Source organism: Callithrix jacchus, chromosome 15 (genome assembly GCF_049354715.1).
Source record: "Callithrix jacchus isolate 240 chromosome 15, calJac240_pri, whole genome shotgun sequence".
NCBI lineage: Eukaryota > Metazoa > Chordata > Mammalia > Primates > Cebidae > Callithrix > Callithrix jacchus.
Genome location: NC_133516.1, coordinates 29,340,155 through 29,365,907, shown reverse-complemented (window position 1 = coordinate 29,365,907; position 25,753 = coordinate 29,340,155). Strand labels below are relative to the sequence as shown.

The 25,753-nt window shown below is 59.2% G+C and overlaps 1 protein-coding gene across 4 annotated transcripts; it reads left to right on the top strand.

The window, feature by feature from the left end:
- The first annotated feature begins 418 nt into the window (after positions 1-418).
- ALS2CL (ALS2 C-terminal like) lies at positions 419-25,753 on the top strand. 4 transcript variants are annotated; one of them, XM_035275157.3, is made up of 27 exons: positions 419-491; positions 1,120-1,244; positions 4,619-4,745; positions 5,770-5,968; positions 6,462-6,527; positions 6,984-7,149; positions 7,680-7,811; positions 8,510-8,629; positions 10,080-10,138; positions 10,277-10,343; positions 10,795-10,991; positions 11,996-12,061; positions 12,486-12,584; positions 13,445-13,606; positions 14,304-14,415; positions 15,540-15,617; positions 16,405-16,535; positions 17,764-17,937; positions 18,052-18,148; positions 18,386-18,543; positions 19,130-19,198; positions 20,056-20,229; positions 21,414-21,456; positions 22,578-22,639; positions 22,746-22,895; positions 23,202-23,298; positions 23,730-25,753. In XM_035275157.3, the coding sequence occupies exons 3-27, from the start codon at positions 4,643-4,645 to the stop codon at positions 23,808-23,810; spliced, it is 2,862 nt and encodes a 953-aa protein (XP_035131048.3). In that variant the 5' UTR covers positions 419-491; positions 1,120-1,244; positions 4,619-4,642; the 3' UTR covers positions 23,811-25,753. The 4 variants fall into 4 exon arrangements, with proteins under 4 accessions (XP_035131048.3, XP_035131050.3, XP_078206261.1 ...); XM_035275159.3 differs by lacking the exon at positions 1,120-1,244; XM_078350135.1 differs by lacking the exon at positions 6,462-6,527.

Below are 25,753 nucleotides of genomic sequence, written 5' to 3'. Positions count from 1 at the left end.
CCTCTATCAGTTCCAAGTTCCACGAACCCACACAGCTCCGTGTGTGCCGGCTTCTGTGACTCAGGGCAGACTGGGGAGGTCACAGGGCTGCACCCCAGGCTCGCAGAGCAGTGGGGGGCTCCCGCCTCCGCACTGAGGGAGACTGAGGGATGAGGTGTGACAGTTCAGCGCCCCCTCCCTTGGGCAGCGAAGTGGGGAGGGGGCAGCAAGGCGGCCTCGGGCGCCGGGTCCCAGGGGCCTCGGTATCCCGGGGAACGCCAGAGGGAGACCTCAGGAGAGGCGTGGGGCGGCGGGACGGATCAGTGCCGCGCGCCACCTCCTCTGTGGTCCGCCGGTGGCCATCCTGTAACTCCAGAGCAATACCCGGAGGCGGGGCGGGGCGGAGAGGGCGGGGCGAGGCGGAGGGGGCGGGGCTGGCAGGGGGCAGGAGCAAGGGGTGCGAGCGAGGAGCCTCGCGGGCACTCCCGGCGCGGGGCAATCACAGCGCTCAGGTAAGGGCGCGACGGAGGGCGCGCGTCTGTGGCTGGGTCTCTGCGCTCCACGCTCAGCCCGTCCAGGTGGGGGCTCCCGCCTCCGCACGCCCTCGGCAGCCGCAGTCCCCGCCCCGCTCTTCGGTCCGGCGGCAGTCACCCCTCGCCGTCCGAGTCCCTCATAAGACCCCCCCCCCCGGCTCCCGCGGGGCTCACAGCGTAGTCCTCCCCGCCTGACTGCCCTCCGGCTCGAGTTCGGGGCAGCGCCCGGAGCCAAACCTGAGCCGTGGTGCCAGGGCCGCGGGGCCCCAGCCAGCAGGAGAGACTGCCAGGAGGAGGTGACGCCGGCTGGTTAGGGCGGAAGGGCAGGACACGGGAGTCCAGGAGGTGGCCTTTCGCATGGGAGCCGCATGGCAAATGCCTGGCGGCCGGAACAGTAGCTCGGGTCTGGGAAACTCCAGCGACTGAGTGTGTGCCTGGGGAGGGAGAGGAAGGGAAGCTGGGACAGAAGCGACAGCAGGGAGGGGTGCTCATTCCAGGACAAGAGGCTTGGAGCCACGGAGGGGAGGAGCCAAGGAAGGGTGGTGCGGGGAGAGGCGAGCATGAGACTGAGGGATCAGGTGTGACAGTTCAGCGGCCCCCTCCCTAGGGCAGTGCGTCTCTCTACTGTCCCCCACTGTGCACCAGACAACGAAGGGACTTCCAGGGCAGCCCAGGAAAAAGCCTCCACAGCAAGCAGAACTTCCCTGCCTCTGCAGACCAGGAAATACCAGAGTGAGTGTCATGACGAGGTGTGTCAGGGGCCTGAGGAGCCAGGCCTGGGAGAGGATAGGGGAGACCTCAGTGACCCTGCCGGGGAGGGACCTAGTGTGGACAGAGGCCAGGAATGCAGAGGAGAGACCAGGTCTTGCTACTGGTTAGAGCGCCACAGGGGCAGCCGCTGACGCACCTGGGCACGCTGTGACTGGCCAGTTCTGTTCTCACCCGGCCCCACCCCGTGTGAGCATCAGGACTGTCTGAGGAGACAGCCCTGCCAGGATCTTGCTGTGTGCCTCAGGTGAGGTGTGTTGCCCAACCTCTCTGAGCCACTTAGCTCAGGAGAGCCTGCTGGGCTGGAGCCAGAGGTCTGGGTCTGAACACTGCACAAGTTCTACAGATAGTGTCTCTGGGCCCTTCCATTGTTCCCGGGCCTCAGTTTCCCCATCTGTACCTTGGGCACAGCCTGCCACTAAGGAATCTTTGAACTGGAGGGAGGGAGAGGGTGAGGAAGCCATGCCATTGACTGGAGAGGGAAGGTTAGGGGTGGGACAGGGGTTGGGGAGGGGCCACTCCTGCAGGACCCTCATGCTAAGGTTCAGCCCCTCTTCCTCCTGCTCTGCAAACATGCACACTCATGCACACTCAAGCACACTCATGCACATTCATGCTCCCTCACCCCTGTACTTACACTCTCCTCATCACTTCGAGGATGAAGCCTCAAACTCCCTAGCCTGGGAGCTGGGCCCCTCAGGGACACCCAACCCAAATCCCAGCTTCCACCACAGCCTTACCCCAACCCAATGCCTCCCAGCCATGCTTAACTTCTGCCCTTTCCTCTGGGCAGTGGGACTCAGTTTCCCAGGGTTAGAGATCCCTTTGGGGCCACAGATGTGGAAGATCCCCCAGATTAACAGTTGCCAACTTGAGTCTGGACACCAACAATCAGAGGCTACTTTGTGGGATGGGGAGTCTAAGGACCAGCTCCCTACACCCAGAGAAGTCCCATTCCACCTGTTTTTCCTTTTGAGTGGAGACTTAATTCATTTGAAAAGCTGTGATCTGCTTTGGCTGAATGCAGAGGCTCATGCCTGTAATCCCAGCACTTTGGGAGGCCAAGATGGGAGGATCACTGAGGTCAGGAGTTCGAGACCAGCCTGGTCAACATAGTGAGACCCCATCTCTAATTTAAAAAAAAGAAAAAGAAAGAAAATGCTGTGATCTGGTTGAACCCCCATTTTGTCTAGGGATGGCTGAGGTACAGAGAAAAGTAGGGCTGTGGATAAGCTGAGGCCTGGCCAGGGCTGAGCAGCCAGGTGAGGAGTAGGGGATGGTCAGAAGCTGCTCCTGGGGCAGGCACTGAGACTGGGCAGTGGGGACGAGGGACAGGAAACCTGAGGAGGAGAGGCGTCTCCAGGGCCAGAGAGCTCCTTGCCAAGGTATGGTGTTGGCTGGGGTCGGGGTGCTGGTCCCCAGAAGAGTGTAGGGATGGTGGTATTCAAGTCTCCCTAGCGGCGAGTTGTTCACTGCAGTGCCTTTCAACTTGCACTGAACTGGTTCCCAGTCTGCATCTCCCATCCTAGCCCTACCCTTTCTCCCACCTCCCCAACCAACCTTGAATATCCTCACCTCTTAGCTTAGACCTAGCTGATGGCCAGCTGAGAGTGGAAAGGTCATCCCCAAAGGGCCTTTCCATTCCAGCAGTTTCGGGAGACATGGGTGCTTGTTAGGTGGCCCTGGCTGGACTCCTATTCCCTTGGCTGGGTTCTCCTGGTCTGCCTGAGCCGACCTGGAGTCCCCTGTGTCCTGGGGGCCTGGGGCTGCCTCAGGGGCCCACAGAGGGAGAAGATGGCTGCAGCTGGGCGTCAGGCGGCTTCTGCTTCCTGCCTCTCCCTCTGCAGCCTCACCCTCCTGAAGCTGTAGTAGCAGGAAAGGTGGGGCAGGAATGCCTGGCCCGGGCCCTTGGCCAGAGCTCTGAGGGGCCCGCCCCACTCCATTCCAGAGCCAATTCCCTGGGAATTGAAGGCTCTGCCAGCGGCCTGGGATGCCCCCTCGTACCCTCGGGGCAGGGTGGGGAGGGGAGGGCTGAGACCCCCTCCCATGCACTCTTTTGGGTCTGTCTATGTCACCTGCTTATCATTGGCTGCCCTGATTATGTCCCCTGCCCCACCCAGGCTGGCTAACTCCAAGTCTCAGAGTGTCAGAGACAAGGAGAGAGACAGTCTGCGGGTCTTGGGCTAAAAGACCCTCTAACTCTCTGTCCCAGATATCTGATCAGGCCATTTGGGCAGATTAACTCTGCCAAGTGAGGGTACCAGGGTCTGGTGGGGGAGGGCTTTGTCGAAGTAGAGACTGTAGCCTGGCTGTGGGGGTGGGTTTGAGCCCAGGGCTCTCATTGCCCCTCCCTCCAGGCAGGGCACGGCATTCCCAGGTGATTCCTGCTGATTGGAACATCCCTCACTCCAGGACACGAAATCTCAAGGCTCAAGCCCACCTGCCCACCCCAAGGGCCTCCATCCATCCAGCAGGCCCCCCTTCAGGGTGGATGGTTGTGATCAGCTCTCCCTCCATCCAGTTGTGGGGCCATGCTCCCATCCACATTGAACTCTTTCTCACTGCCTGGCATCAGGTCTTCTGCAGCTGTCATACGTTCATCTCCCCAAATGTGACTTTGGATCCCATCGTTACCTTGCTCTGAAGTCCTCCATGGCTGTCCATGGCCGGCTGAGGCACCAAGAAGCTGTGGCCCTTTGGGGTGCTGCTGGGTGGGCTGCCCCCGGAGTCTGGGCCCTCGCGCCCAGGAGCCGTTACTCTCAAGGTTCTCTCTCTTGCATGCTGCACCCTCTCTTCCTCTTCACATCCTTTGTGGCTCCAGCAGGAGGCCTCCAGACTCCCCCATGCCCTCAGACCTCTCCTTGCTTACACAGCCCTGTGGGTGACAGGGAGTCCCGAGCCATGGCCTTGAGGACAAGAAGGCTGGGCTCCTCTGACGGCATGTCCCTGTTTACAGAGACAGCAGAGTCCCTGAAGGGAGACTCAATGGAAAGGGGGCTAAGACCAGGGCACCACTAACATTACCCTGGGCACTTGGGATCCATGGTGGGTGTTTGAGCAAAGGAATGAGCAGATCAAACTGGGCTTAAAGAATATCTACCCTTTGGGGAAGAAAGGGTTGCTTCCCTTGGCACCTCTGAGCCCTCTCTCTCCTTCAAGGACCCTTCAGCTGGACCCAGGCAGGGAGCAGGGCAGGGGTCAGTGCCAGTCCAGGAACTCCCCTTTGAGGCGATCTGGGCTCACTGCTCAGTTCTGATATGGCTGGTCACGGACCTTGCTTCTGGGCACTGGCCTTGCTCCCGCCCATGCTATTGAGCTATAACCTGTGCCCTATCTAGGAGGCCGAGTCCGGCACCCTGGCCATGTGTGGCCCTGAGGAGGCATCCCTGCTGCGGCTGGAGGAGGTCTTCTCAGCCACCCTCACCAATGTCAACAGCCTTGTCCTCAAGCCCCTGCTTCTAGCCGGTGAGTCTATGCTCTCTAGCAGGGAGGGAAGGGCAGCTAGGAATGATCCCAGGAACAGGAGTCCTACCTTGTTGGACTCGCTGAGCCATAGCTTTCTCAACCTCAAATAGAAGTGGTGACACTTGGTATCAGCATCTTCTGATGGAGGTGGTGTGATCTTGGCTCACTGCAACCTCTGCCTCCCAGGTTCAAGTGATTCCTGTGCCTCAGCCTTCCAAGTAGCTGGGATTACAGGCACCTGCCACCATGCCTGGCTAATTTTCATACATTTAGTAGACACTGGGTTTTACCATGTTAGTCATACTGGTCTTGAACTCCTGAATCCAAGTGATCCGCCCACTTCTGCCTCTCAAAGTGCTGGGATTATAGGCATGAGCCACCATGCCCAGCCCGACTACTCCCTTCTGAAAGGAACCCTGAGGGGCCAGCCCATGAACCTACCTGTAGCCCAGACCAGTCTATGCACAGATATGGAAATCCTCCTCTCCCAGGGTGAAAGACTGGAGACTGCCCTCTGCTTGAATTTTCATCTGGCACCAGGTGGTACCAGGAAAAGCCCTGACTGGAACACAGGATGTGTAGGTTTCACTTCCAGCTTAAGTCTCACCTGTGAGACCTTGGACAGGTGGCTCTGTGCATCTGTGAAATGGCAGAGGACTGTGTGACCCTGTGGACTCCATATTCTGGATCTGAGTCCAGGACGAGGAAGCCCAGAGCCGGGGGGAATTTGTGTATGCACTTAGTTCCCTAAGGTTCTCAGGGTCACCCCTGTTAAGTGAGGAGGTGGATGTATACCTCTATTTCCTCCTTGAGGGTGCTGCCCCTGCTCCAGCCTGCCCTCCCCCTGCTCAGCTCTTGGGTGCACCAGTTCTGTCCTGTGGATCCCAGGGATGCAGGACTCTGCCACAGATCCAGGGCTGGCCGGTGCTGGTGGCCCTCATGTGAACACCCAGGGCCTCTGCATGTTCCCTGGGAGATGATGCCCACGTCCCCCACTCACAGTGTGGCTGTACTCCCTCCCCAGCCCCAGAGCCCTCAGATCCCTGGGGCAGAGAGTGCCTGCAGCTCCTGCAACAGCTGCACAAGAGTTCCCAGCAGCTCTGGGAAGTGACGGAGGAAAGTCTGCACTCACTGCAGGAGAGGCTGCGTCACCCGGACTCCACCGGTCTGGAGTCCCTGCTGCTGCTGCGAGATGCTGACCGTGTCCTGCAGGCCCATGTGGAGTAAGACCACTGGAGGGGGCGCTGGGGCTCAGTCCTGCGGTCAGAGTGCCACCTGGCATTTAGGTTCAGCTGGGGTTGGAGTTCGCAGGGGTCAGGGTTCAGGCAAAGGTTTGGGTTCAGTCCAGGGTTGGTGCTCACCTGGGGTCAGCCTCACCTGGGCTTGAGTGTTCATCTGACAGCAGGCTCAGACTCTCCAGACTGAGGCTTGGGGCCTCCCAGGGAAGAGAGACTGTGTTAGAATTGTCTTGTTGGCTCAGGAGTTGAGGTCTCCAATGCCCAGAACCAGGCCACTGTCTGGACCCTCAGGGCTGCAGCTGCTTAGTGGCTGGGATCTGGGGACCCTAGAAATCAGCTGTCAGGCGTGAGCTCAGAGGGCTCGGTGGGTGCATCGCTGGGCCAGGCCCTCCACCAACTGCTCGCCCGTCACGTGCAACAGTATGTGCTCCTCCTGCTGAGCCTCGGGTTTGCAGTGTGTCCTCTGTGGGGCTTGCAGGTATATCAAGGCTTACACAAGCTGCATGGTGGTACAGGCCTTCCAGAAGGCAGCAAGGAGGAGAAGGTGAGCACAGGGCTGCTGCAGGCCCCTGAAGGGGTAGGAGTGCCTGAGTGAGGGTGGGGTCGGGGAAGCCCCATCCCCAGAGCAGCGGGTGTCACAGCCCACGACTCATACTGGAGGACTCCTGGCTCTACAAGTCTGCACTGATCCACACCGGAAGAGAAGGAGGGAAGGCCTCGTGAGGCCAAGAACAGAATCCAGACCCCGTTTAGCTGGGCTGGCCTTGGGCCAGGAAAGGAGGGGCACCTTCAGGGTGGATGGCTGTGATCAGTGATCCCTTCACACTCTGAGACATTGCTCCTAAACCTGTGAGGGTAACTCAGGCACTGTGTTGACCTGATAGGCTCGAGATTTTGGGCCTGGGGCTGGGCCTGGGATTAGCCAGGGCAGGGAGGCCGCAGTGTGGGTGCAGGAATGGATGAGGTGGTGAATGTGGTGTGTGGCCCTCTCTATGTACAGCGAATATTGGCGGGGCCAGCGGAAGGCGCTGCGCCAGCTGCTGTCAGGCGTGAGCTCAGAGGGCTCGGTGGGTGCATCGCTGGGCCAGGCCCTCCACCAGCTGCTCGCCCGTCACGTGCAACAGTATGTGCTCCTCCTGCTGAGCCTCGGGGACACCATTGGGGAGGTGGGTACAAGGGGCAGCAGCTGTGGGGAAGCAAGGGAAGGGAGGGACAGGGTTTAGACTCTGAGGGCTCAGCCTGTACTCAGGAACCCGAGTACAAGAAAGACCAAGTGAGTCATAGCCCTGTTGTGGGGTTTCCAGGGGACGTGGGGGACATGGTCCAGCCCTGAGGAGGGGTTCTGAAGACATGGTTCTGCCCTAGGGAATCTTAGTGGGTGACAGCACTGCCCTTCCCTTAGGTGTCTGAGGCATGTGGCCCTGTCCTGGTAGAGCCAGCAGAGACCCAGAGAGCAGGGGTGGGATCGTGTCCTGGGAGTGAGCGCATGTGTCCCCAAGCTGAGCTGGGGAAGCACCTTCATATTCTGCCCACTGCCCCACCAGCAGAAGAGGAGCATCAGGGAGAAAAGGGCAAAGTTTGTCCTAGATTCAGGCCTCCTGACCAGCCGGGGTCAGGACTGGGCTACGGAGCTACCACCAGGCAGGGGAAGATTCCAACAAGCTCCCCACTCACTGGCTGCCCTGTCCCTCTTCAGCGTCACCCAACCCAGGAGCTGGTGGTGAATGCAATCACCCTCTTTGGGAACCTGCAGTCCTTCATGAAGCAGGCATTGGACCAGGCTACGGCCACACAGGCTCTCTGGCATACCCTGAGAGGCCGGCCGAGGGTAAGCTGGGGGCCTGAGGGGCAGTTAGGGAGGGGGTTCCACATTGAGCATGGAGCTGTTGGGGCGCTTGAGCTGCTGGCTGTATTCTCTGGGCCTCAGTTTTCCCATATGGAAGGGGAAGTGGTGGCTGGATAGGTGGCTGTCAGGTCCCTCTGTCCAGTCATTCTTATCCGTCTGCTGAGCATGTCCTGGGCCAGGCCCTGACCTGACCTCAAGAAGAGGCAATCAGCAGAACCCGCCCCTCTCCTGAGGATGTCACTGATCACACCCTCCATCACTGCCTAACATGGTGTGGACTATCTCTGCAGGGAGGAGAGTCCCGTGTGCCCTGAGGGCGTGACAGGCTTGGACCCGGTGTGGAGAATTAGGAGTGTAGAGGAATGAGGACTGCGGAACAAGGAAGGGAGGCGGGGTTGCTGAATCCCAGGAGAGGACTGACAGGGCATGACTGGGTGGAGTGGAGGCACAGGTGTGGGAGAGGACACTGAAGCTTCAAGTGAGAGACTTGCTGCCCTGCTGGGAGAGGCCAGAGATGAATCACCTGTGCATTTCTGTCCATCACTGACCCCGGGTGCACACCTGGTCCACTGGACAAGGCCCCTGGGAGGTGTCTGGGGTACAGAGGGAGGTGGCAGAGTGGCTGGCAGCTTGCAGGACAGAGGTTCCTAAGCCTTGTACTGTCCCCTTTGCCCTATCAGGATGTCCTCTGCACCTCTGCTCACAGACTCCTGCAGGACAGCCAGGACATGCCCGTGACGGTTTCACCCCTGCGGGCTGAGCGCGTGCTGCTTTTCGATGATGTCCTCGTCTTGCTGCAGGTTGGGGTGGGGCTGACCCGAGGTCTGGGGCCACAGTAGGGTTCTGGGGTCTGGTTGGATAAGGAGCAGGAAAGGGACATGCTGCTGGGACTGAGCACATGGACTTGGAGGGATGGTCACGGACAGAAAGGCAGAGTGCTGGGGAGGGGTGGTCAGCTGGAGCTGTCCCCAGAGGAGCATGGGCTGAGGGAAAAGGCTGTCCAAGGTTTGTTCCCACTTCAGCCCCTCCCAGCTAGTGTCCTTGGTTAAATGTCTTGACTTTAGTTTTCCCATCTGGAAAGTGGGGGTCATTGTGAGTAAGTTTGTTCTATAGCAGACACCTGACAACTCTTAGTTCCCTTTGTACTCAAATGAGAGAGGAACCCCAGACAGGAAGTCATGAGTGACTGAGGGGTGACCGAGGAGGGCTGGATGAGAAGGCCTCTAGAGAAAAGTACCCCACAGGAGCAGTGCCTGGGCTCTCAGCATTGTGGAAGTCGGAGGGAGCCAGGCCTGGGATTGGGAATCGTTGCGTGGCCAGTCACCAGTTGTGGTTCGTCTCCCTGGAATCATGTTGCCCTGGTGAGGTCTGCAGCACTGTCTTCTCTGCCCCTTAGAAGGTTGGCCTGGAACTCCCTTGCAGACAGGGTGGATGGGGCCCGAGGCATGCTGCTGCCCAGCCTACACCGGTATCCCCTGAAGCCTGATTTTGGGGTTGGTTCTGATTTAGTTCGAGTTCCCCTCCACTCCCGACCTCACACTCCCCTCCGGGGACACTGATGAGCCACTGTCCCTTACTGTGCTAGCCTTTTCCTGCCGCTGGATCTTTGCTGTCATGTCTGCTGGGCTGTCTCTCGTCCATGGCCTATGGTTGGCAAGCTCCTTCTCACCCCTGAGCAGGAATGGTGTGGAGCAGTGATCAGCCTGCCTGGGCCAGGCAGGAAGGTGCTACACAAAATCTTCCAGAGGAAGGGGCTTTTTTCTGGCCCTCAGAGCAGGAAGGCATTCCAGGTAGAAGGAACAGCATGAGCAAAGGTTCACAGTGAGCAGAGGTTGGGGCAAGCTCAGGAAGGTGCGATGGTGGAGCGGGTGAGAGCTAGGGACACAGGAGCCCGAGTGGGCTGTGAGGTTGTGAATGTTAGGCTCAGCAGTGTCTCAACCCCCAGGCTGCAGGAGACATGGAGGTTTCCAGCAGAGGCTGACTGCGTCCCAGCTTCATTTTCAGACCGCTCTCGTGGCCACAGGGCACTGGAGGCTGGTTGAGTTCCTGGCCAGGCCCAGGGCTGGAAAGGACATGGAGGAGCTGCCCTGAGGCAGGGGCAGGCCAGAGGGGAGAGGGGCTCGGTGCTGGACAAGCTGGGCAGAGTAGCCTCGGTGGCCATGTGGGGTTGAGCTTGGCACAAGCCTGGGTGAGAGGGTGGGTGAGCACCTCGCCTGGGCTCTGATGATGCCTGTGTCCGTCCTCTTCCAGGGCCACAACGTCCACACCTTTGATCTGAGGCTGGTGTGGGTGGATCCTGGGCAGGACGGGTGAGCGACGCCCTTGGCTGAAGCCCCAGGCCTTCTTCCCTTTACCCCATGATACATGCCCACACCCAGGGCTCTGGCTTGGGCCCCTCCACCCTCCTGGACAGAACTGGGGCCTACTCGTCGCCTCCGTCTGTCTAGGTGCACATTTCACCTCCTCACGCCAGAAGAAGAGTTCTCCTTCTGTGCCAAGGACTCCCAGGCCCAGGTGTGTGTGGGTGAGCTGCGAATTGCGGGAGTGGGGTCCCAGGACCGGGTAGGAAGAGGGCAGAAGTGTGCAATGCTGCAGGGCGCCACAGGAGCGGCAGCGAGCGGCTGGCAGTCCTCTGGGGTCCGGGTCAGAGTAAATCCGGGTCGGGCATTAGAATGCCAGAAAGAACAGGGTACTTTTCTTTGCAAAGACAGAATTGGGTCCTGTGTTGAGCCCTGCCCTGGGGTCTTGTTTGACCAACTCTGGGCAGGCCCTCTGCGGAGGAGGATCTCAGGTTGGGTGGAGGGCCCCAGAGAGCAGCAAGAAGCAGTTGAAGGGTCCCCCAGGTGACAGAATGGAGTAGGGGGTGGTGGGTGGATAGGTGGGACCTAGAGCTGTGCCAGAAGGCTTCTTGGAGGGAAAGCCTCCAGCGGCAGTGACCCACTTCCCCGGGTTCCCCTCCTACCAGGCGGTCTGGCAGTGGAAGGTGACCCAGGCAGTTCGCCAAGCCCTGCGAGGGAAGAAGGACTTCCCCGTGCTGGGGGCTGGCCCGGAGCCCCCCGAGCCTCCTGCCCATCGCTGTGCAGCATACACCTTCTACGCGGAGGGCCGGCTCTGCCAGGCCACCTATGAGGGCGAGTGGTACAGGGGCCGGCCCCACGGCAAGTGAGTGGCGGGAGCTCTGGGTGGCAGGGTGGTGCTCCTCAGGGGTCTGGGGGCAGACAGCAGCACACAAACCTAATTGTCTCAGCACCTGCAGCAGAAGAGGTTACACCCTGCGGACAGTCAATTCTCAGAGTCCCTCTTAAGTCCTCTTGGACTGGGCCTGGCCCAGAGGTGGTCTGTGCCAAATGAAGTCTTGATGGTGACACTAGAGAACAAGGGGCAGCCACTGGGTGCCGGCCTTAGAGCCTGCAGGTGCCATTCCATTCTTAGGAGGAGGAGGAGAATTCTCGTATCTGTACACATTGTCTGCTGGCGGTGAAATGGTTTGCACACATTCTGTCTCCGTGGGTCCTCATAAAGGCCCTCTGTAAGTGCTTTTACCCATTTTGTAGGTACAGAAACTGAGGCCTAGTGATGGGCATGGCCTGCCCAAGGTCTCAGGGCAAGTGACAGGGTGAGCTGGCCTCAATTCCAGGCCTGTGTGACTCCATAGGCAGGCAAGCCTTTACAGACCATGTGGCCCCACCCCATGCCGCAGCTAGGAAAACAGACCCGGAGAGCAGAAGGGACTCCCAAGGCCACACTCTCAAGCACCTCCGCTGGTTTCTAATACGCTGCCTCCTTCTAGAAAGGAGGAGACTTATGAACAAAAGAACAGAAAAAACACAGAAGTGGGGAGGAGGATGGTAGAAACCCCTCTGACTAGCATTAAACTTGAGCTTGATGCTTAGCTCCGAGCTTCCCGTTGGTCAAGGGAAAAAGAGAACCTAGATGTCTGTAGGGCTTTCCTTCTGGGATGTGGTGAGTGCGCCCCATGAGGCTGCTGGTACAGGTGGGCCAGGAGTACAAAAGGGCTAAAGGGGCTTTCTGAGGGGGTGCTTGGAGCTCAGACGAGAGGACCGGGTGGGTGCAGAGAGTCCAGTTCAAGGGAAGAGGAAGGACGGGCATCTGAGAAAGTCTGCGGCTGAGGTTGCTGAGGCCTGGGAACCTCCACTGTGTCCCAGGGGAACCCTGAAATGGCCAGATGGGCGGAATCACGCGGGGAATTTCTGCCAGGGCCTGGAGCACGGGTGAGGCTGGCTGGGGCTGCTGCTGGGAGGCATGTGGTGGGCGGGAGTGCTTTCCTCCTCTGCTGTGGTCACCAGCGGGTCCCTTCCTGAATTCCCAAACCTCAGGCAGGAACTTAGAGACAATCTGGTCCAGTCCCCTCACTGTACAAAAGGGGAACCAAGGCCCCGAATAGGGGGCCCGTCTCAGCTCGAGGTCACGGAGGGAGTGGTACAGGCCAAAAGGTGCTCCAGGGTGCATGGGGACAGCCTAGAGGGAGGGGGTCCGGAGAGGGGCCCTTTGAAGAATAGGAAGGCTGAGGGCCTCTGAGATTCTCCCTGTCGTCTGGAAGGCTCCTTGGGGGCAGGGATACTCCTGGGTGGCCTGGAGCCGATGTCTGGCGTCTCAGGTCAGGGCTGATCCCCACCCCTACAACCACGCTGTCAGCTTCGGCATCCGCCTGCTGCCCCAGGCCTCGGAGGACAGGTTCGACTGTTACAAGTGCCACTGGCGAGACGGAATGATGTGTGGCTACGGCATCTGTGAGTAAGTGGCCCGGGCTGAGGGGCTCACGGGGGAGCCCACCCTCTGGGAGTAAGTGGCCCGGGCTGAGGGGCTCACGGGGGAGCCCACCCTCTGGGAGTAAGTGGCCCGGGCTGAGGGGCTCACGGGGGAGCCCACCCTCTGGGAGTAAGTGGCCCGGGCTGAGGGGCTCACGGGGGAGCCCACCCTCTGGGAGTAAGTGGCCCGGGCTGAGGGGCTCACGGGGGAGCCCACCCTCTGGGAGTAAGTGGCCTGGGCTGAGGGGCTCACGGGGGAGCCCACCCTCTGGGAGTAAGTGGCCCTGGCTGAAGGGCTCACGGGGGAGCCCACCCTCGGGGAGTAAGTGGCCCTGGCTGAGGGGCTCATGGGGGAGCCCACCCTCTGGGAGTAAGTGGCCCTGGCTGAGGGGCTCACGGGGGAGCCCACCCTCTGGGAGTAAGTGGCCCGGGCTGAGGGGCTCACGGGGGAGCCCACCCTCTGGGAGTAAGTGGCCCGGGCTGAGGGGCTCACAGGGGAGCCCACCCTCTGGGAGTAAGTGGCCCGGGCTGAGGGGCTCACGGGGGAGCCCACCCTCTGGGAGTAAGTGGCCTGGGCTGAGGGGCTCACGGGGGAGCCCACCCTCTGGGAGTAAGTGGCCCTGGCTGAAGGGCTCACGGGGGAGCCCACCCTCGGGGAGTAAGTGGCCCTGGCTGAGGGGCTCATGGGGGAGCCCACCCTCTGGGAGTAAGTGGCCCTGGCTGAGGGGCTCACGGGGGAGCCCACCCTCTGGGAGTAAGTGGCCCTGGCTGAGGGGCTCACGGGGTGAGCCCACCCTCTGGGCTGAGCTCCATGAGGCAGGGCTGGCTGTTTCTGATCCTCCCCAGGTATAGCACCGACGAGGTGTACAAGGGCTACTTCCAGGAGGGCCTGCGGCACGGCTTTGGGGTCCTTGAGAGTGGCCCGCAGGCCCCCCAGCCCTTCAGATACACGGGCCACTGGGAGAGGGGCCAGAAGAGCGGCTATGGCGTTGAGGAGGACGGTGACAGGTGAGTGCTTCGCAGCCACACTCCCAGGATGGAGGGGTGGACAGGAGCCTCAAACCAGATTGCCGCAGGACGCAGGCTCCTGTTTGTCCCCCACTGTGTCTCTCTTAAGCCCCTCACTTTCCCTCCAGTACCTCAGCTGCCACAGAGGCTCAGGCTGAGGGAGTCCTGGTCACCTTGACTGCAAGGTCACTCCCCGCCACCCCTCCTCATGGTGTTGGAGAGATGTTTCTGAACCTGCTCCATTGCATCTAAAAAGACCCTGCAGTGCTTGCCGAGTCTCTGGGCCATGTGATAAAGCCCTGGGTCCTTGGCCAGGCAATCATGGCTTCACCTGCTTCTCTGACCTCACCCCAGCTGCCTCCTGTGCACTCCTACAGCCTTTCGGGACCACTGAAGTCCCCACGTATCTATCGCATGCTCCTACCTCCGTGGCTTTGCACATGCCCCTATTCCACCTGTCTTTCCTGCCACCTCCATGGAGAAACCTCCCAGATCCCCTTCCTAGGCTGCTTCCCTCCTTCCTCCACCCTCTGTTCTCCTTGGGGGTCTGATCTCTCTGGCCCTGTGTCTGTTGAGTGGATTCAGGTGATGTCACTGTCCCTTATCTGCACTCCCTGACGCCCCGTGCCAGCAGAGCACCCAGGAGGTGCCTAGGAATTAGTCTGATCCAACTCCGGCCACATCCCTCTCCCTCCAGGGGTGAGCGCTACATCGGCATGTGGCAGACTGGTCAGCGCCACGGCCCGGGGGTCTTGGTCACCCAGGCAGGTGTCTGCTACCAGGGCACCTTCCAGGCGGACAATACTGTGGTGAGTGGAGTGTGTCCTGGGCTACCCTCTCTTGCACCCCACTCCCGCTGGGGGCCCTGAAGCTGAGCTGAGGCCTTTCAGGGAGGGATGGGAAGGGGGCTGTGTTCCTGGGTGCTGGAGGGAGCCAGGCCTGGGCAGGAACGCAGCTCTACCACCCACCACCGCTGGCCCTGGCCAGTCCCTGCTCTGCCTGACCTTGGTTTCCCCATCAGCAACTCAGGTTAGGAATACTTACCGTAGACTCAGTGAACCAGTGAGAACGGGGCGTGCACTCAGGATGATGCGTTAGCTGACATTTGTAGAGCCCTAACTTGGACCCGGCTCTGGGCTAAGCTCCCACCCTGATCTTTCGGGATCCTCCCAGAGCCCTGCAGGTTGATGTCACTGTTATCCCCAGTGTGTCCCTAGTGAATGACAAACGAGAGGCTCAGAGGGATCAGAAGACCTGCTCTGTGTCACCTTCACTGAGTGGCAGAGCTGACATTCACACCCTGGTTTGCTGAGCCCGGGACTCCCACGTTTGCCTCACCCATACCCTGCCAGGTGCTTGGGGAGTGTGGGGCTCTGGCCTGATGGCTGTCCTTGCTGTTGTGGTTGTCGATTTGTTTATGTCCTGCATCATCCTGGAAAGGACTGAAGGAGGCCTTCGAGGAAAGAGGAAGAAAAGGCAGGAATAAGTACACAAAACAGATTCGGAACTAAGCTGAACATTAATAGTATCCCTTTTGGCTCTGAGCTTCCTGGCAGCCCATGGGGCAAGGGAGTCTGGTTAGCTCTGCGGTCCCCAGGGCCAGTGACAAGCAGGGAAGCAGGGATGGTTCAGAGAAAGCCACACATTCCTTGAGCTCTTAAGAGCTTCCTGGAGATGCTGCGGAGGTGAAGAGCAGTGTAGAGAGTGTCATTTGGGAAACCCAGCGATGGGGTCCCTGGGGCTGGTGCTCAGCAGGCCAAAGGCTAGAGTCCCACTTGGGTGCAGTCCTGCAGGGAGTGACGAAGCCTAGGGCTCCTCTCCCCATGTGTCAGGGCACACCTCCTTTTTTTTTTTTTTGCCATCTCTCCCCACCCCGAGTTTCTGGGCCCTTCCTAACCCACCACTCTACCCTCCCTGGCTTCCTCTCCCCAAGGGCACAGGCATCCTCCTCACTGAAGACGACTCCCTGTATGAGGGCACCTTCAGCAGGGACCTGACCCTCATGGGGAAGGTGAGGACTACCGAGGCTCCACTCCACACCCCGCGAGGCCTTGGCTGGGGTCTGTAATCTCCCGGCTTGGACTCAGGGCTGGGGATACAGACAGATGCGGGAGCAGCTAGGGGAGGGCCTGTCCCACCTCCATGGCAGCCAAGGGGTGGGCACAGCAACTTCTCCCTGCCACAGGGTTACGATTGATTCTGGAGTGAAGTGAGAGGGGACTGGTGGTCTTGCTGTCCAGAGTGTGCGAGTGTTCTCCTGGCTGTGTCCCCGTACCCTTCTAGTTCAGAATACGTGTCCTCCACCAGCACCAGTGCCTTGAGCAGCTGTCCCTGGAGGCACTGGCCTTTAGCACGTGCCTTCCTGAGAGGACCCAGCAAAAGGCACTGTGTCCGGAGCCTTTAGAAACGTAGGGACTGAGTAAAGGGGTGGAGATTGGGTTGCTATGAATGGGACAGCCCCAGGCAGCAAGGCCCCTGCATTGCCTGTCCCTGAGCTTACCCCACCCCAGCCCCTCAGTGGTGATCTCCCCACTCCTGCCTGTGTCCCTTCTCCATCTCCTTCCTCTTCCCACCTCAGAGGCCAGCTGGCCCCTGGGACACAGCACAGCTGTTGGTGGGGGCTCGGCAGGCACAGAGGGTTGAACCCCTCAGGGAGGGGTAGCTTGAATGGATGGTGGGAAGCCCATTTGTCAGTCCTTAGCTTCTGTGACACTGATGAACAAGCATGCGACCTGTCATGATTGGCTGGAAGGGCAGCGGGGCAGACAGACATCCCCGCTCCCTCTGCTGGCTCCCAGGGCAAGGTCACCTTCCCCAATGGCTTCACCCTGGAGGGCTCGTTTGGCAGTGGGGCAGGGAGAGGACTGCACACACAGGGTGTGCTGGACACAGCCGCCCTCCCACCAGACCCGAACAGCACCCGCAAGAGGTGAGTGCCTGGTCCCCTGGCTCTGGGCCTATCTGAGAATGTGTCTGTGTTTCCACTCCAAGGACTCAGGTCTCATCAGAGGGGATTTTTTGCACCCCCCATTGGCACTCTAGAGAGTTCAGAGAGCTCAGGGTGCACAACTCCAGTCGGAGACTCTTGCAATCAGGGGCTACGTGGATATGATGCTGGGCACTACAAAACTGGAGAAAAATACTATTTGTAGGCTTTGCTTAGATCCTGCTTTTTTTTGGTCTCAAAAATATACAATACGGTTTACAAACTAAATGCACAGGAAAAAAATAAAAAATAAGAGGATGTGCTAACCTTAAAAGGAAGGGATAGGCAGATGGGCCCTACAACATTTACGACTGATCATTTAGCCTGGCTGAGTTTCCTGGCAGCCAAGGTAAAGAAGGAAACTTGCTAAGTTGAATCAGAGTCATTATCAATGATTATTTGAGAGGGGGATAGACTTCTTTTCCCGTGGGGACAGCGTTTCTCCTTGGAAAACTGTTGCTCTTGCCACCTCTATTGAGGAAGACTTAGTATTGCACAGAGAAAGGAATCTGTGTCGGTGGCAGTTCTAATGGGAAGTGGTCCCCGGCAGCATTTCAGATGTAGGGAGGGAGTACAGTTGACTATTTGGCCCGCCTTCCCTGCATGCTGCTTCTCCCTGACAGCAGGAGTGGACAGGGAATGGACAGCAGTCCCCAGGGGTAGGCTCCAGCCTGGATGTGGGTGTAAGCTGCAGGCATGGGGTAGCCTATGAGCAGGAGACTGGAGTGCAGGGCTCCATTAGACATGTGTAGCCAGGCCCTGGCCTGTTGGCCAAGGTGGAATCAACCGTAGGAAGGAACCGGCTATCAGGGAGGGCAGAGCGGGATGTCCTGGAGGGGAATCCCAGACTTTGGACACTGGTTTCTCTTGGGCCACGACCCTCTCTCTGGGTTGGCCTCCAGATCTGCCCACTTTTCTGTCTCCATCTTTCCAGGATTCCGTGTGCTTCTGTCTCTCTTCTCATCGCAGGATAGATTCTATCTGTCCCTTTCTCTGCTGCTCTTTCTCCTGGAGCCATGGAGGTCAGCCACCTCTGCATGGTTCGATCCATCCACCCTTCTTGGGGCTTGATCCTGGGCCGGGCTGGTACCCCCAAGGGCCTGGGCAGAGTCCTGCCTGCCACAGCTCCATCTCTCCCTGCCCCATCACCCACCCTCCACCCCCATCGCAGGCAGCTGGGCGTGGGTGCCTTCCCGGTGGAAAGCCGCTGGCAGGGAGTCTACAGCCCCTTCCGGGACTTTGTGTGTGCTGGCTGCCCTGGGGACCTGCAGGAGGCCCTGCTGGGCTTCCACGTGCAGAGCTCCAGGAAGCTGCGCACGTCTCAGGATTACCTGTGCTGCGAGAGGTGAGGCCCAGCTGTGTGCACACGCACAGGTCAGGGTGGGCCAGGGAGGAAGGCTTCCTGGGGGCAGGGGCTTGTGCCCAGGCATGGGTGAGGGACGCTCTTTGTGGTGCCCAGGGCCCACCCCGAGGACAGTGCGGGCAGTATGGAAGACATCCTGGAGGAGCTGCAGCAGCACTGGGAGTCCAAGGCCCTGCAGCTGTACCTCAGGAAGGTGAGAGCCCTGCCAGCGTGGCCAAGGGGGTGACATTCTCACTGCCCATGGTGAGGAATGGCTCCCAGTTTTCATAGCAGGGTGCTGACTGTAAGGGGACAGGTTTGTGGGCCCCTTGTCCTCAGAGGGCCTCTGTTCCCGTGTATGGGATGGGAGAAGTGCTGGGAGGTGGTGTGGGTATGCTGTGCTCCAGACCCCAGTGCTGAGTCTCTCTTGGTTCCCTACACACTGGCCCAGGCTCTGAGCAACTCGCTGCACCCCCTGGGAAAGCTGCTCCGGACACTGATGCTGACCTTCCAGGCCACCTACACAGGTGTCGGGGCCAACAAGCACCTACAGGAGCTGGCCCAGGAGGAGGTGAAGCAGCACGCGCAGGAACTCTGGGCTGCCTACAGGTGAGCTCGGTGGTACCTGGCACAGCCACTGCTCTGTGACACCAGGGGAGTGGCGTTGCCCTTTCCAGGCATCCGTTCTGCCTTGCACCTGGAAGGAATGCCAGTGTCTCTAGCCCAGGTCTGATTCAACAACGAACCAGAGGTTTGGTCAGTGAGCAGCTGCTGAGCAAAGGGGCTGCTGGGTGGAGAGGTGAGAGCAAGGGCCAGCTGCAGCCCTCAGCTAGAGTCCACGTCCCAGCCAGGCCCTGGGCTGACTCTGACCCAGGGGCACTCTCACCCCACTGTAGGCTGAGCTTGACCCTGGACTCGGAACACATCTGCAGTCCCAGGCTGAGCTGTGACCCCATCAAACATTGCAAATAGAAGCCTTAGATGCTGTAGTTCCTTCTGCTGCTGGGGTTCCAGGATTCTGAGGCTGACATCCTGGAGCTTCAGCCTTCTAACTGCTGTGGTTTGAGAGGAGGAAGACTGCAGGCCATGCCCACAGTTCTGAGAGGCTGCCTGTTCTTGTCTTTGCTGACTGGCGGTAGAGCTCCAGTTCTGTGGGAGGTGGCAGCCACACCATTTCTCTCTCACTTGCTCACAGGGGTCTCCTGCGAGTTGCCTTACAGCGCAAGGGCCAGACTCTGGAGGTGGATGAAGACACAGAGGCAAGGTGACTGGCCCAGGCTTCCCTGGGGCCCGCCGAGTCCAGGGAGGCCTCATGCACCTGCCCCTGAGCCCTCCTTCGGGGAAAGAGGTGCTTCTGGGGAAGTGTGGGCATTCATGCTATTGACCGAACACTGCACATCATTTGTGGATTAGAATGACCCGTGACCTTTGTTCTGTGAGGACCCAGGGAGGGGCCACTGCTACAGTGCATTAAATGCATCTTTGTTCTAAATGTGTGATCTCAATCTCATCTTTCCCGTGCAGAGGGTGAGTAGCTCCCAGAGGCACCCTCCTTTCTCTACACACAGATAGGCAAACTGAGGGCTGGTAGGGATGAGCCTGAGGTCAGACAGGAGTCAGGTGGGTCATTAAATCTGTCTCCCCCAGTCCCTGGAGCAAACCTTACAATTTGTCTTTAGATTCCAGACCTGGAGATGCCTTCCTGTCACTGCATTGCAGGAGGCAAGGAAAATGGGGTCAGACATTAGGGAGAACTTCCCCTGGAGTCCTAGGAAGCACAGCAAGCTAGGAGGTAGAGCTGAATCGGCCTGGAGTGGCTGCTGAGAGCTTGGATGCAAGCTGCTGGTCCGTCTGGGGCCCTGGCTTTGTTTCCAGTCAAATGGGGATCACACTCCCACCCTGCCCTGCCATCTTGGTTGTCCGAGTCAAAGGAGGGAATGAGGTTATGAATTGAATTGGGAAAAAGATGTCTGAGAACAGGCTTGGAAAAGGTTTTCTGTGGAGGAGGAGGCTGGAGGCCGGGACGCCGTTGTGGGACTGGGAGCTCTTTGAGAGATGATGCCAAGTAGTGACCCCAGACCCCACCTTGCTCATCCCAACCTGCTCTGGTCTCCCCTTCAGGGACCTCCAGGTGCGTGGATTGGTGCTGCCCCTCATGCTGCCCAGCTTCTACTCAGAGCTCTTCACACTCTACCTGCTGCTTCACGAGCAGGAGGACAGCTTCTACAGCCAGGGCATCGCCAGCCTGAGCCTCTTCCCCGACACCCAACTGCTCGAGTTCTTGGATGTGCAGAAGTAAGCCTTCCCTTCCCCGGTGCTGTGTGAGCCAGGACTCTAGTGTAGCAGATGACCCTAACTCGGCTCAGACTGTCTTCAGCCAAAATGTGGGGCTGGGGTTGATTGGCTCGTGCACACACCAAGTTCTAAGCTTGTGCATTCAGGTGTGGCTGGATCTAGGTGCTCAATGGAATGACAGAGGGAAGCACCTTCTATTTCTCTCTGTTGGTCCTTCTCAGGTTCCCCCTCGTGGTGACAAACACCATAAGCACCAAGGGCTCCAGGTTCATGCCCTGTCAGCTCCACTCCTGGAGTCCTCAGGAGCTGGCCTTGCCTTCCCACAGCTCCCACAGAGCCCCTGAAGTCCCTTACTGGCTCTGCTTGGGTCTTGAGCCCACCCCTGAATGCTGGCCGTGATTGATCAGGCCTGCCTGAATATCCACGGCTGAGGTTGGGGCAAGGTCACCTCTCTGGGCACTTGGGCTGAGAGGAGAGGAGAGGAGAGGCGGTCCCTCAGGGGAAACCAAAGACTGTGCCGGGTACAAGTCAGGTGTTGACCACACCCCAGGACCCCCTTCCACCCTCAGTCTCCAAAATGTCCTGTCTTCTCAGTGTCCCATCTATCCATTGATGCCACAAGTGACCCCACTGTCCCCAGTGGAGGGCACGGGCACCCTCTCTGCTCCCACATCCTGGTCTCCCTTGTTGCACAGGGATGGTGCTTCCCACCCACCCTGCAAATCCCTGTTTCTTCCTCTGTCTTGGTGAATGTGTCCTGCATCTGACCAGCCACCAGCCTGGAGGCTTGGCTGCCAATGCTTCCCAAGTGTGCCCTGCCTCCCCCGCCAGCTCAGTGCTGCGTCCCCACCACAGCCTCCAGCTCTGCTGCGTGAGAGCTGCACCCCCGGCTCACAGCCCTGTGCCGGCTCACCAGAGCCTCCAGGACGGACTGCCGTCTTTCAGCCCTCCTTCTCTGGCGGCCACAATGACCTGGCTGGTACAAGCCCTCGCCTCCCTGGAGCTTCTGGAGTGCTGCTTTCTCCAGGAATCCCTCCATCCCCCCTATGCCCTGGGCCCATCTCCTTCCCCTCTCCAGGACCCAGCTCTCCCAGGGGACACAGTGGCACAGGGAATTTGCCCTCTGACCTCAGACCCTGCCCCTTGTTCAGGCAAAGCCTCCTGTCTCACTTTTTCCATTTCAGGCACTTGTGGCCCCTCAAGGACCTCAGGCTGACGAGCAATCAGGTGAGAGGGAGGCCTGAGCCCGGAGCCAGGACCCCCAGAGGTCCTGCTAGCTTGGAGGAGCACTTTGCCTCACGATTGCTGGGTGGAGGCTGCAGGGGAGCTGGGGAGGGGCAGGGGGGGCTGGGAGGAGGCACCGTCATTCTGACCTCCGGTGTGGTCGAGGTAACCTGTTGGCCTCTAAGCACCAGGCTCTTAAACACAGGCTCTTATCTGGCTGTGTGACCGTGTGCAAGAGGCTCGAGCACAATGCCCAAGCTGCCTCATCAGTTGAAGGGAGCCAACGCTAGAAGCACCTCAACATTCTGATTTTATTTATTTATTTATTTTTAGAGACAAAGTCTCACTTTTTGCCCAGGTTAGAGTGCAGTGGCACAATCTGGGCTCACTGCAACCTCTGCCTCCCAGGTTCAGGCAATTCTCCTGCCTCAGCCTCCTGAGTAGCTGGGATTACAGGTGCCTGCCACCACACTTGGCTAATTTTTGTATTTTTGGTAGAGATGGGGTTTCTCCATGTTGGCCAGGCTGGTCTCGAACTCCTGATTTGAGATGATCCGCCCACCTTGGCCTCCCAAAGTGCTGGGATGACAGGCGTGAGCCACCATGCTTGGCTGGAACCCCCTCAAAGTTGTTGTGAGGGTGAAGCGGGCACATGAGGCAGCTGTTCTCAAAATGTGCCTGCCAGATTGGCAGCATCAGGATCATCTGGGAACCTGTTAGAAAAGCAGATTCGTGGATCCACCCCAGACCTATGGAGTCAGAAACCCAGGGAGTGGCCCAGGAACCTGTGTGTCAACGAACCCCTGGGTTGCAGAGCCAGTGATGTAGGCACTGAGAATGGGGCGGCACCCAGTGGCCAGCGCCTGTTATGATTATTAGCTTCTTATCCATCCAGCTCTCCCAACCTCCTGGAGACCATTCACCCCATTTTATGGTTGCACAGACTGAGGCCCACAGTGGAGCTGTGTTTGCCCTGGCTCACTCAGCCCGCAGGGTGGGGCTGCACCGAAGCTGGCAGTGGAAATGGGGAGGGTGGCAAGGGACTGAGGCCTGGCCCTGGGAAGGAGGGGATGTCAGAGCTGGGGGGCCATGGCCTTATCCAGCCCACTCCCTCCACCATGCAGAGGTGCTCCCTGGTCAGGGACAGGTGCTTCCTGTCAGCCACCGAGTGCCTGCAGAAGATCATGTGAGTATGTGCTGTAGTTGGGTGGGGGTCTGGAGGCAGAGTGTGGGGGACTCCTGGTTGGGACAGAACCAAGGGTCTTGACCTGGAGCCAGCTACCCTGTTGCAGGACCACGGTGGATCCACGGGAGAAGCTGGAGGTGCTGGAGAGGACGTACGGGGAAATCGAGGGCACCGTGTCACGGATGCTGGGCCGGGAGTACAAGCTGCCCATGGACGACCTGCTGCCGCTGCTCATCTACGTGGTGTCACGGGCCCGGTGAGGTGGACAGGTGGGAGCTGGGGATGCAGGGCAGGGGCAGAGTCCCAGCCGAACCCGCCACGCTATCTTCTGACACTTCTGAATCCCAGCATTTATGAATGCAGCTTTTCTCAGTACAGATGGGGAAGCCAAGGCTCAGGAAAGGGAGGGTCCCAGCCGGGGTACTGGGGTGCTAGAGGCAGAGTGAGGACCACACCCCAGGTGTCCAGCCATCCAGGCCAGGGGTCCTTCCCCAGCTGCCTGTCCATGACAGCCCTCTTCTCTCTGTCTCCCTTGCTCTCTTGGTGGCGCGGTGTTCTCCAGAATTCAGCACCTGGGAGCTGAGATCCACCTGATCCGTGACATGATGGACCCCATCCACACAGGAGGCCTGTATGACTTCCTGCTCACGGCTCTGGAGGTGAGGGACAGGCTGTGGGTGGAGGTGGGAGTGCCCTCGCTCCTGGGCAGACCCTCTCCCCTCCCCAGGCGCTATCTCATCATTGTGGGAGTGAGCTCAAATTCACAGCGCCTGTGTGACTCTGTGGGAAGGGTCCTCAAAGCGTCCCTGATCCTGCTCTTGTTAAAGGAGCCAAGAAGGGGTCCTGCAGTGCATCCCAGCCCTGGGAACCTTGGGGGCCCTGGGGGCATGACTGCTCCAGGCTGCATCCCCAAACACAGTGGAAGAGGGAGGGCCCCATTTTGCTTACAGACTGTGGCTGCGGGCTGAGTTGGAGACACATCTCCTCTGGGTTGGGAGGTGGGTGCACACAGCTGTCGGGCCCTAGGTCCTGTGCCTGTGGTTGGGATAAGGCAGGCCAGCTGGCCCCAGCCTTGCCTCTCTCCTGCCAGTCCTGTTACGAGCACATCCAGAAAGAAGACATGAGGCTGCACCGCTTACCCGGCCACTGGCACTCCAGGGAGCTCTGGTAGCGTGGCCTCTCCTGGACAGACTGCAGAGCTGAGCAGGGCACTGCCGGCCTGTCCCTCATCACCCAAGGCAAAGGGCAGGACAGGCCCTTGGAGGCAGCTCTTGGAGGAGACGAGCATTTGTTTTGCACAGGAAGATGCTGCTGCCCTGCCTGGCATGAGAGTGAGGGGTGATAGACGTGGCCCTGGATCTGGTGGATTTCCCTTGGCCACTCGCCAATCTCCAATGACCCCTTAATCTGCAGCAGCTCACAGGCTGGGCATGAGGAGCTCCTGGCTTCTCATAGTCTGAGCCTTTCTCCCAAGTTACGGAGCCTCAGTGCTGCCATCTGTACAATGGGAGTGAGTAGGCTGAATTCATCCATCCTTCTTGCTGAATTCCAGCGTCCTTTCAGAAGGCTGACTTTAGTTGTTGGGCTGTACTTAAATGCTCATGTCACTGTTGGTCTCTTACCTGTTTCTCCACTCCTGGTCGGAAGGCTGTGAGCTCTTCTACTTACTGCTCTGTTTATCCGGCCCTTTTCCCTCAGGTGGTCTCCTGGGGGTCTTGCCTCCTTCCCAGCTCTGTCCCTGGGCCAAAAGCTCCTACTCCACCTCAACCTGCTGGGTGACCTCTGGCAGGCCCTAAGTCTCACTGGGTATGCAGTCAACAGGGTGGGCCTGTGGGTCCGTAAACTGCAGGCCATGTACCCATGACGTAAACGGTGGCGCTGGAGCAAGCTGGGGTGGGGAGGGGATGAAGTCTCACTGCCAGTAGGCTCCAAGTGGCCCATGAATCACACACCTGTGGCGTCTGTGGGCCTGCCTGACAGGGGACAGCAGGGGAACATGACACCTGCCTGGGCCCTGACCAGTAAGCCCCTTGGATGTGCGACCCTGCTGGGGTTGGGGAGCAGGGGTAGCTTTGGGAGGGGAGGACTTTATTTAAACAGTGGTTCTAGTGTGGAACCAAGAGAGGCAGGAGCTGGGTCTTGGGGCAGCTTCATTCCTGGGCCTCAGTTTCTTTTCCCCACACTGAGGGGCTTGGGCCGGGTGACCTGCAGGGTCTCCTTCTGCCCTAACAGGAGATGGGTGAGGACAGGCAGTGTGATGTGTTCTCAAAGGGTGCAAGGCAAAGCGTAGGGAGAGGGTGGGTTTGTGCAGGGTGCAGCCCTGCAGAAGAGGTGGATCGCTCCTGGGCCCACTTCTGCTGAGCAAGTCAGGCTGCTGGCTCTGGGCGTGGCTCCCCCAAATGAAGTACTGCTCTCAGCCTATGAGGGATGGGCTGAGGGAGGCTCTGGAAAGCCCAGTCACACCTGAATCCCCAGCAGTAGCCTTGGGGCAGAGGGCACCTGCAGAGCCCCAGAGATGATGTGGGCAACGAGCAGAGAGAGCCTGGTGCCTCTGTTTACTGCCACCTCCTTAGGAAGGAAGAGAGCCTTTCTCTGGCTGGTTCCACTAAATGTGCCAGCCCAAATGTAGGGTACCGACTCTGGTTCTGCCAGGAGCCTGTGACACTCCCAAGAAGGGGATGGAACTGAGGAAGAGCGAGGATGTGAAGGACGCACAGGCACTCATGGTCACTCAGGACTCGCAGCTCACTAGGATTATAATCCCTTCTAACCGGCATCGGCCAGCTCTTGTCCCCAGACAGGTGAGGACAGCCTGACCCTGCCCTCACATGCAGCCAGCCCCGAGTCCAGGCGATGCTGCCGGGACCCCCTCACACTTCCCTGCCTCCTTTGGGATTTGCGAATCCTTGCTGCAGTTCAGATTCCACAAGACCCTCTGCCCACCCTCTCACTGGGCCTCACCCAACCAGTGAAACTGGAGCCTCTGGCTGTGCACAGTGGCTCACTTTGGGAGGCTGAGGCAGGAAGATTGCTGGAACCTGAGAGTTCAAGACCAGCCTGGGCAGCATAGTGAGACCCTGTCTGTACAAAAATAAAATAAAGTGATTAGCTGGG

Excerpts from the sequence above, each read along its gene's own strand:
- ALS2CL (XM_035275159.3), top strand. The coding sequence starts at position 4,643 with ATGTGTGGCCCTGAGGAGGCATCCCTGCTGCGGCTGGAGGAGGTCTTC. Across the intron at positions 4,746-5,769 it reads CAAGCCCCTGCTTCTAGCCG|CCCCAGAGCCCTCAGATCCC; the intron begins GTGAGTCTATGC and ends CTCCCTCCCCAG. Across the intron at positions 10,139-10,276 it reads GTGGATCCTGGGCAGGACGG|GTGCACATTTCACCTCCTCA; the intron begins GTGAGCGACGCC and ends CCGTCTGTCTAG.